The 11,005-nt window shown below is 42.3% G+C and overlaps 1 protein-coding gene across 3 annotated transcripts in view; it reads left to right on the top strand.

Annotated features, from left to right (window-relative positions):
- The window catches only part of Utx (Utx histone demethylase), a 142,494-nt gene extending 132,639 nt beyond the window's left edge, over positions 1–9,855 (top strand). For all 3 annotated transcript variants that reach the window (XM_043016516.2, XM_043016518.2, XM_043016519.2), the window contains 9 exons: positions 1,461–1,636; positions 1,842–2,196; positions 2,402–4,583; positions 4,736–4,872; positions 5,055–5,173; positions 5,319–5,529; positions 5,656–5,788; positions 5,990–6,151; positions 6,363–9,855. In XM_043016516.2, the coding sequence (XP_042872450.1) occupies positions 1,461–1,636; positions 1,842–2,196; positions 2,402–4,583; positions 4,736–4,872; positions 5,055–5,173; positions 5,319–5,529; positions 5,656–5,788; positions 5,990–6,151; positions 6,363–6,437 (3,550 nt within the window). In that variant the 3' untranslated portion in view covers positions 6,438–9,855. The remainder of the gene's footprint in view (positions 1–1,460; positions 1,637–1,841; positions 2,197–2,401; positions 4,584–4,735; positions 4,873–5,054; positions 5,174–5,318; positions 5,530–5,655; positions 5,789–5,989; positions 6,152–6,362) is intronic.
- Positions 9,856–11,005: the final 1,150 nt, after the last annotated feature.

Genomic DNA, 11,005 nt, shown 5'->3' with positions numbered 1-11,005 from the left:
AGCAGATAAGATATGACTTGGCGTAATCAGATAGGGAGGAAATATGCGTGTTGCAACGAAAGGTATTTGAGGCGTGAGTCACCGGGGGGGGGGGGGGGACTAAATGCCGGGTTAAATAGCATGACCTGGTATCCGATGTGCGCCAGGTGCAGAGGATGGAGGGGGAAGGAGGGGAGGGAGAGAGACAGGGAGGGGGAAGGGAAGAGGGAATGAATGAGGAAATGAAGGGAGAGGAAAGAGGAAGGGAAGGTGGGACGGAGGGAATGAGGGAGGACATCGAAGGAAGCATCCGGCATGAATGTGCTCTCGCTTCCGCCTCTAACCCGTTGCTGATGTTGAAGCCGCAATGCTTTCGTGCTTTGCATTACAAAAAAACTGATTGATGATGGAGTACCTGTGAGGGAGATAGGCGCTCGTTCGGACGATTGACATGGGCAAGAGAGATCTTTTGCATGCGGCCAGAGCTAGTGCTTGTGCGCACTGGCCTGTAATCTGACAGTATGGTCGGGAGGCAAACAGGGCAAGTGGCCGTGTGTGTCTGAGTATGGCAGGCGCAGGTGAAGGCAGGAAGGGTCGGCCACCTGTTGACTCCACGCGGCCGGGAGCAGCCAGCCAGCACCATGGCCACTCTGATATTAACGCCGCCGCCGCCGCCACTACTACTATCACACTCGCACTCATTCACTCATACTCGCGCTGCCACACACTCTTAACCTAATTATTCGTATTTTTATTTCCGAAGGGGATTACACGCGGCTCTGCTTCTGCCTTTGTTGTTTTTGTCCGTGTTGTAAGCGGGTGACGTGTATTTGTGGGAGGAAGTCGAGGTTCCGATTTTTGGAACTGTTGGCTTTCGAATCTTGCACGTGGGGAGGGTGTGGAAACGGGGAAATGGGGATTGCTTATTGGTATTGTGTGATTGTAATGAATGCGCGCGGAATCCGAGGGAGGATGGAAAGGTTAACCGGCCGACCTTTCCCCGGCGATGAAACGAAACATGGAAGGTTTTAGGAGGGAAGGGGGGTTGCCCTTGCAGGTGCTCTCACCCCCCTTGCCCTTCGCTCAGAACAACCATCGCCGAGAAGCCACAGCCGGTGCGTAGGCGTGTGCAGTTGAAAACGAAACCGGAAATCTGGGCGCGTGTGAATCACTGCCTCGCTCATTCATACGAACACTCACCCCTCTCTGTCACCCCCCTCCACCTCTCTCTCCCTCCCTCCCTCCCTCCCTCCCTCCCTCCCTCTCCTACCCTCCCGCCCTCCCCCCTCTCACCCCTCTCATCCTCTAGCTCAGGCACTAGCTTAAATAGCTTAAAAATGAGATTTTTTTAAGGGTGGTAAAGAAGATTGTTGATTGACTGATCTCCACAATTTTGTAATTTTAACTTCATGTTATCACTGTTTCATTTGTATTCCTGAAAGAAACTAGTGATCTAATGTTGATGTTTTTCTCCTTTCCAGGGCTATAAAAGCATTCCAGCAAGTTTTATACATTGATCCTGGGTTCAGCCGAGCCAATGAAGTCCATCTGCGTTTGGGGTTGATGTTCAAAGTCCAGAGTGATTATGAGTCGTCATTGAAACACTTCCAGTCTGCACTCATTGATGCTGGACCTGCGTCATTTTCAAAATTGGAGAGTAAGTTTGTTTTCCTTTTTTAGTTTCTTTTTTGGCTTTTGGTTTCCTCCTCCTATTTTGTCTAAATTTGTTGGTAATTCATAACACGACTGTCAGTGGTTTCAAATTAACAAGATGCTAAACCCCTTTATTTTAAGTATTGTTGTTCATTTATGATTGTTTTTTAATTAAACTGAACTAATTTGGTTTCTCTTGCCATTTCCAGTAAGATTCCATGTTGCTCATCTGTACGAGCTCCAGAATAAGCACCGAGCAGCACGTGAGGCCTACGAGACCCTCCTGCAGGAACAAGAATTGCCAAACCACCTGCGGGCCGATATCCAGCGCCAGCTGGGATGGATGTACCACACTGTTGACAGTCTTGGAGAGAAGTCCTATAGGGAGCTGACCGCAGTCCAGTACTTGCAGAAGTCCATAGAGGCCGACCCTAAAAGCGGCCAGAGTCTGTACCTTCTGGGTCGGTGTTATTCTGCCCTTGGGAAAGTGCATGATGCATTCATTGCTTACAGGAACTCTGTGGACAAGTGTGAGGGCAATGCTGATACTTGGTGCTCTATAGGGTGAGTTGGTTCTTAATTTGTGTCCTGTTTTTTTTGTTATAATAATTGTCTGTTTGATTGAAAGTAAAGTTTTACTATATTTACTTGTAAATTAATGTGAGTTTGAATTATTGTTTCAATATAAATTCATTCATTGAAATTCTGTATAGTTATAATCTATACAAGTGTCTTCCTTTATTTGACACTGTCCTCTTTCTGATTTCAGAGTACTTTATCAACAGCAGAACCAGCCAATTGATGCTCTACAAGCATACATCTGCGCAGTACAATACGACAAGGGACATACAGCCGCGTGGACAAATCTGGGAATTCTGTATGAAACCTGCAACCAGCCACGTGATGCATTAGCATGCTACATGAATGCTACAAGAGGTAGCAACAAACCTGTGAATCCAAACCTTGCTCCACGTATAAAATTTCTCCAGCAGCAGCTGGCAAATGCCCCCATGCCCAGCGTAACTAAACCTCGTCAGTTGATGAGCATTGAGGAGGCGTGGAACTTACCCGTCACAACAGACATGTCTAACAGGCAGCAGGGACAAGGCCAGGGCCAGGGCCAGCAGATTGCCGGCCAGCAGAGGCAGGTGGGGCCAGGCCAAAATTCCTTCCAGAAGTATGGCCAACAGTATGGCCACTCTGGGTCTGGTGGCCCCGCACCCCCTTACCAAGCACCTGGCAATGATGCCAAACGCTTCAAGCCTGACATTGCCGGGGACCAACAGAGACCACACTTCTACCTCAATCAGCAGCAAATGCAGATTCTACATTACCAACAGCAGAATCAGGCAAGCCTAACCCCACAACAGCAGCAGCAGTTCCAGCAGCTCCAGCAGAACTTCCGCCTGATGCAGCAACACCAGATGAAAATGCATCAACAGCAGCAGTTGCAACAACAGCAACAGCAACAGCAGCACCAACAGCAGCAACAACAAACGGTTGTTCAAGGTCCCCAGGTGTCCCCCAGTCTTGGCCAGCAGCAGAACTTTGTTGCTGGAGGACAGATGGCCAGACCAGTGGTGCCAGGAGCACCAGGTTTCACTCAGGCAGCAACAAATGGTGTTAATAGAGGATTCATTGGACAGAGGCCTCAAACACCCACTAGTAATTACAACCAGAACAATCAGCCTTTCTCACAGCCTTCCTCAACTGGGGGATACATCAATCAAACTCCATCCTACACCAATGGAGGAGTACCAACAACATCAGCAGGATATGGCTTCAATAATGGTTACAATAGTAACAACGTCAATGAAGCACTACCAAGAGACCTTACTGGTGTTACGCCAGAGACCACAGTTAGTGACCAGGAACTTCAGGAACTTATTAGCCAACGAGAATTCACAACTTCTTTGGCTGAAGATTTACTTAACCGGCTAGCACAAGGCGAAGATGTCATAGATGAGCTAGCCAAGGCAGGAGACGTAGGCCAGGATGTTGCTCTGCCAAACACCGAATTTTCAACTTCAGCCACGTCGTCATCCACCACACCAGCTCCTACTACTGATGTTGGGCAAGCCCCCATACAGTCAGGACTCTCTTATATTAAGCAGGAAGTTCCTGACACCAAAATCTCCACACAGACGCACCTATCAGAGACAAAGCCACGCATAAGCAACATCAGACTAAGCCTTGACCGTGATATAAAAGTGGAACAAGCATCAGAGCCTGTGTTCACAACAAACATGGCTAGCTCAGAGATTGTAACTGGCTGCAAAGGACGAGGGGCAAATGCGAGAAACAGCAGCATGATCTCAGACAAACAGTTGCCACCGTCACCACCTGACCCCCCGAAGGTGAAATTAACAAATGAGCAGCTTCTTCCCAACACTCCTTCAGTCCTGCTCGACAACAAAAAGCTTGCGTTTTCACCTCAGCTACAAGAGTTTTGCTTGCAGCACCCCATTGCTGTTGTGCGAGGCTTAGCATCTGCTCTGAAGTTGGACCTTGGGCTTTTCTCCACAAAGACCCTGGTTGAAGCTAATCCCGAACATACTGTTGAGGTCCGAACGCAGATGAAGCAGGAAGCAGATGAGAATATTGACCCAACAACAGAGATCAAGTCTTGGCCCTGCATCAGCCATAGGTCACACACTACCATTGCCAAATATGCTCAGTATCAAGCGTCAAGCTTCCAGGAGAGCCTGAAGGAGGAACAAGACAGAATTGCTGCCGGTGCGCCAAAGACAGACGACAGCAAAAAGAAGAAGATTCAGAAAATGATCAAGTTTGGAACCAATGTTGATCTGTCAGATGAAAAGAAGTGGAGAGCACAGTTGCAAGAACTAATGAAATTGCCAGCATTTGCCAGAGTTGTTTCTGCAGGGAACATGCTGTCTCATGTTGGACATCCCATTCTTGGCATGAACACAGTACAACTATATATGAAGGTTAGTACAAGTATTCCTCTTTATACAGTGTGAGAGAATGTACAAACAGATTTTATAATAGATATCTTTTTAATAATTCCTTAAAATCTATCTATAACACCAACTTAAAGATCAGTCCTTCTTGCAAGTCTGAAACATATTTTGTGTTGCAGGTACCAGGTGCCAGAACACCTGGTCATCAGGAGAACAATAACTTCTGTTCCATCAACATTAACATTGGGCCTGGAGACTGCGAGTGGTTTGGGGTGCCTGATGCTTATTGGGGAGTCATAGCCAACCTCTGTGAGAAGTAAGTGATGATTTAGATTTATGGTTTGGGCAACCTGATTTATCTTTGTGAATATTCTGTTGAAATTCAGTCCTGTTGGAAATTTTCTATGGAATTAGGATTTATTGCTGTTTTGTATGTTAATTTTTAAAATTTGGAATTGAGGTTGAGCATTTGAACTAAAATTATTTCTTCTTTTACAGAAATAGAACCAATTACTTACATGGTTCCTGGTGGCCAGATCTACAAGAGCTCTACGATGAGAATGTTCCGGTGTATCGTTTCCATCAGAAGCCAGGTGACATGGTGTGGGTAAATTCAGGTAAGTTTGGCAGTGTTCATTGTCTTTTGCAATGATGTGATCAGTTAAATCAATTCAATATGATTGAAATTAGTATGGATTTGTTTGTCTTTGAGAAAGGAAATGTGTTTGTTTGTTTTTTAACTTTTCTGTTCCTCCTCAACAGGATGTGTTCATTGGGTTCAGGCAGTTGGTTGGTGCAATAATATTGCCTGGAATGTAGGTCCACTTACAGCCAGACAGTACACTTTGGGCCTGGAACGCTATGAATGGAACAAGTTGCAAGGCTTTAAATCCATTGTCCCGCTTGTTCATCTTTCGTGGAACCTTGCCAGGAACATCAAAGTGTCTGACCCAAAGCTCTTTGAGGCAATCAAGTAAGAGTCCATCTGCTTTTTTGTACATATTTCAGATTAGCTTCTCAAACTAGAATCACTTGTAAAAATTTGCTTTTCAGATCTAAAGTTGAATATATTTATCTTACATGCCTTTCCTCATATCAGGGGCTGCTTGATGCGCGCTCTCCGACAAGTGTGTTTGTCAATGGACTTTGTGAAACAGTGTGGCCTTGAGATCAAGTTCCACGGACGCAATCCCAATGAAGCATCTCACTATTGTGGTGTTTGTGAGGTTGAGGTAAGGCACATGTGCTCTGGAGTTTTTAGTTGTATAGACAGTGAATTATAGTGTAGAAAGTGTAGTGTTCTTTCTTTCTCTATCTCTTTTGATTAATGAATGTATGTTGGATATTAGTATTATGTATGTATGTATATAATTTTTTTCTTTTCTTGAAGTTTCACAGGGTGTCTGATATTCATCAACTCTGTTTTTCTTCAGGTCTTCGATATCCTGTTTGTGAAAGAGCAGGAGCGACGCCATGTGGTCCACTGCATAGACTGCGCACGTCGCCAGGCCCCACGCCTGGAAGGCTTTGTAGTGTTGGAGGAATACCATTTAAATGATCTCTGCCAAGTGTATGACAACTTCATTTTACACTCCGTAAGTATTGCACAGAGGGATTGCTGTAATAGATAAGAAATATTTTGCAGATAGTGCATTCATTCAGTTTTATCAATCTTTCCCAGTGATAAGATGACATTGAAATTAGGTGATTACATCAAAGATGAGTTTTAGAAAGACAGACCACTTGATTTCAGTGCAAATCAAGGTATTGATTCGCTTACTAAAGTGATTACTTCTGCCTTTACAGGTACAGGGCCAGAATATATCCGGCCAGGCCCCCACTCCCCCTCCTACCTCCACCACTCCGACCCCACTTACGTGACCTTCCTCAGGCCTAGTAGCCGCCCCTCTATGCTCGTTTTGACCGGGGGCGGTTCCTAGCACCCGCGGGAAATCTCTCATTCCTGGATCTGTAAGCCCAGAAGGAGAACTGCCCTTGCCTGCCTTTGCAAGAGGACCCCCACAACTACCAGTCTTGCAAGAACAAAAAAGAAATGTGTTAGTGAGCAGCAGTGTTGACAGACTGTGGAAAAGGACACAGCTACTGCACTGCAAGTAGCATTAAGTTATAACTAAGAGTTTTACGTCACTGCCAGAGCACCTTCCAGAGGCCTTCTCTTTTAGCGACTCCGTATGGTCGCGTGAGGCCGTATTTTTCACACCTGATTCTTGGAAGTTGTTGCAGTGCAAGAAATGGGCATTACGAGATGTTGACTAGATCGAATGAAAGGAGAAAGTGTATGGTCTGTGTGATTGTTTGGAAGCGCCCTGTAGAAAAGAAGAAAAGAAAAGCTGCTTCGAGAGCTACCACTCACCCAAGCATAATGATATGATCTCATGGAACTCAAGGACCCGGAAACGGCAACACTGACGATGGAAAAGTAGTTTTGGCTTGTGTGAGCTTAGTGCTGCCTTGTGATGGCTCGTGAAGTGCATCAGGACTAGTGCAGTTGCACAACCCAGGATGTTGTTTCCTCAAAGTAATGTTAGTGGTTGCCACGATGGTAAAACAACCAGTGCTGAAGTAGCAGTAGTTGGGGTAGTAGAAGTTGCGTGTGGTTCATGGTACTACCCATTTTTTATTTATTAGCCTTGCCTACACATTATGTTCTCCTTCAAAGTTACCAGCCAAGAGACTGGCCTAAGTTGTAATAGAAATGTGCATATATGTGTGCTTGCATGCTCTTTTGTCTGTGTGCACACAAGCACTGGTACACATGCATGCTCGTTCATGTACGTATGTGTACAAATGCACACCTTTGTATGGGCATTTGTGTATGTGTTTGTGTGTCTGTGTGTGTGTTGGCACGTGTGTGTGCGTATGTGTGCCTTGAAGCATACATGCGTTCATGCATGTGTTATTACGCATGTGTGTATGTGGTGTATGGCTGCACTCCCATGTTTGTGTATGTGTGTGTGTCTTTCAATAAGAGGTTTCCAATCACTGCCACCGAAAGTGAGTGTTTAATCTTGTGATAATCTCAACTGCCACAGAATCTACAACTTCACAAACTCTCCCTTGGAGCTTACAGATTTATATCTTCCCACATGCATTGTTATGAATGATTTGTGTCAGCAGTTTTGTTATTATTTATATATATATATATTTACAGTATTTTTTTTATTTGATGCATCATGTTTCCTAAAACTGATTTCTATTTAAATTTAAATATTCTGCATTGTCCTACATGATTCACTATTGTCTTAATTAAAGGAGAGAGGAATACATGTACGGACATTATGGCAAGTTATAAGTATAAGTTGAATGAGTTTATATATACACACAATCAATATTATTTTTGAGAATTAGTTTACCTTAATTCAAAGCTTTCTTCTTGATTCATCACTAGAGTTTCATATCGAAAACAGGGCATTCCTCAAATTCATTTGGGATAGTTTAGTATTCTCTCTTATTCTGTTATATATTTATTTTTGTCTCTATCAACATGAATGTGTTACCAATGTTAAAGTAGTATTAAGTAATATCATTTGTAATGAACAGGCCGATGAATTGAAAGAGAGAAAAAAGTGGTTTAAAGTAATTGGGAAAGGTTTATAACAAAACGTAAAAGTGTATTAATTGGAGTATCCTCTTTGAAAGTTGAATTTATTGTGATTTTTGCAATTGGGAATGGTCTATCATTACTTTTGTATCTATCAAGTTGGTTCACATGTGCAAAATTTAGGCTGTACCAAATTGATTTATGCATACAACCATAAATTTAATAAACACGTGGATAATTGTGTAAGTACGGTTATGATGGCAAGGAAATGATGATTGCATGATCAATTAGACGACCGAAGATTGTGATTGGTAATTAAGCCACTAGAAGCTGATACTTGTTCCTGCTCATGCACAATTTCAGTTCTGTGTTGTGTTCCTGTGCCCAAGTCAGCTCATGTCAGGTGGATATGAAGAGCAGAAGCCCCTTCAGATGATATTCTTTCGGAAACCCTGGAGGAGAGCGAGGAACGACGAATGAAATGCTCAACAAATTGTACCTGAAATGGGCGTGCCTAAGGAATTATGTTCCACATTTAAAGATAATTATCTGCCAATACTGTTGACTACAAGTCCTTATGATGTCCTCGCATTGTGGAAAGCTTAAATAAATAAAAAAGATATTTAAAAAAACATGCAATGTGAGCTCTGAGCCGAGAACTCCTAAACAATATCCATACCAGAAGGCTGTGCACCAAGAGCTGAATCCCGCGGACAGCACTCACGGCCAACCAGTCTTGAACGGCCTAGGCACAGCAAGGCGGAAGTCGGTGCCGTGCCTACCCGAAACTTTCTTTTTTTCCATCATTTTTTTTTTCTCCTTCTTTCTTTATCATCGATCATTGGTTGTTCGTGAGTTCTGTCTCGCCGGATTCAGCCCACCCATCATCCCTCTCTCGACCCTCCCTTGTTGATTCCCCCATGCTCTTTTTTCATATACTAAACATATACCAAGAGTTTCCTTTTTGTTTTTTGTTTTGTTTTCTTGTGTTTATTTTTTTTTTTCAAGTGACACATTCTAGTTTGTGCTCAGTATTACGCATGGAACATACTTATTCATTCTTCGTGTGAATTATTTGTCCTTTATAAAGAGAAAAAAAGAATTTTATAGAAAGCAAGATGTCTATCATATATCAGAGAAATTAGTTACAGTCATGCAGTGATGATTATAGGAGAACCTTGTACTGTATGCAGCTGTAATATGGGCTTCTCCATTTTCCTATAATGTAAATCTAGCACTGTGTTGCTTATAGTTAAGTTCTATTTATGTTATTTAATACGTATGGAGTTGTATTTGTATGTAGTGTATAAATCACCTAAGACTATTATTTCTCCTGTGTAACTTTTAAGTGTTGTCTCAGCTCTGCTAGTTGATGAGCTCCTATACATTTGTACAATTTTGGGAAAAGGGAATTTTTGGGCAAAACAATGGATGTAGTTATTGAGGTGTGGGTGGAGTGGAACTTTTAACAGTTAGGGGTAAAGCATGAATTACAATGCTATCATAGAGTTCCACTGTCTTGCAAAATCTCCATTTTACATTGTAAATCTCTTTTATCATCCATATATAAATCTCCCATCTGTGTATCACATTGAACAACTACTTCCATGTTAGTATCGCAAAAGTTGATTGGTTAATGAGAGCTTCTCCGCTCACACCTGTTTCAGGGATCTGTGTCGACCTTCGTGTCCACTACTGTACAGAATAAGTCTGCTAATAAAGCCTAACTCACTGGAATGCCGGGGTTTTATTTTTGTAATCTCTTCACACTGGATGTCGATTCAAAACCTCATTTGATCTAAATTGTTCATTGGTCATCAGTGGAAATGGTTGTAACTTTGAGTGAAGATGAAACTTGATGGCATGATGAAGTATTTCAGTTGGTGTATTCACAGTTAGTTCATAATATTATGCAATTATCAACTGATTAAATAAAATTAACAAATTTCCACTAATAAGTCGCATTCAGTCAATACCAGCAAATTTTGCCAGTAGCACTTGTAAACTGTGCACTCAACTACACTTTGAATATAAGAGTAATTGCCGAACACAACAAAAATTAATATAGACATAAAGAGTAAAGTTGAATAAATAGCAGAGAAGCATGGAATCTTGCGAAGGGAAAATATACATGCCATATAAAAATAAACTGAATGCTACTGGCCGTAATATTTGGTAAACAAGAATAAATTATTACAATAATTATATATAATTTATAATTAAGTGGTATCGTGTTAACAGAAGAATTTGAAATAAAACAACCAGTTTTTCTATAGAGTGCAGTCACATTGCAAGCTTCAGCCTCCCCTTTTAGCAGTTGAAGGAGAACGGAAAAGAATGACCTATGTCATACAATCTATCCTGTGCTCCACCTCTATTTGCCTCAGTGTCTGGAACACACTGAATAATGTGTTTCTTAATTTAAAAAGATACTTCAAAATATAGTAACGAGTGTGATACTTGGCACACACATAACACCATGATATGTAGGGCTGTGACATTATGCTTTTACAGAAATGCTTTTTATGCTTTTTAAAAAATGCTTTTTATGCTTTAAAATATGCTTTTTATGCTTTAAAATATGCTTTTTCTGAAATAACTGCAACAAACTCTCATATCATTATGAAACTTTGCCACAGGGTATTTCACACCCTCCCGTAATATCCCAATGTGTTGTGAATCATCAACAGTACATAATAATGCCACTTCTCCCTATAAAAAGGAGAAAGTTAAACGTCTCTCCCAAAGAAACGAACATAAATTGGTGACATAGTACCTGTGACGTAATCAAGCTCCAACCACATAGTTCATCCCCTTGTTCGTACCCTCCTCCTCTTCCTACCCCCTCTCCATATTTCCCTCCCTTCCTCCCCCTCCTCGTTTATCT

Source organism: Penaeus japonicus, unplaced genomic scaffold (assembly GCF_977035675.1).
Source record: "Penaeus japonicus unplaced genomic scaffold, GWHDUDI00000001_assembly GWHDUDI00000018, whole genome shotgun sequence".
Taxonomy (NCBI): Eukaryota; Metazoa; Arthropoda; class Malacostraca; order Decapoda; family Penaeidae; genus Penaeus; species Penaeus japonicus.
Note: the sequence above shows the minus strand (reverse complement) of the source record. Positions and strands in the feature narration are given on the sequence as shown.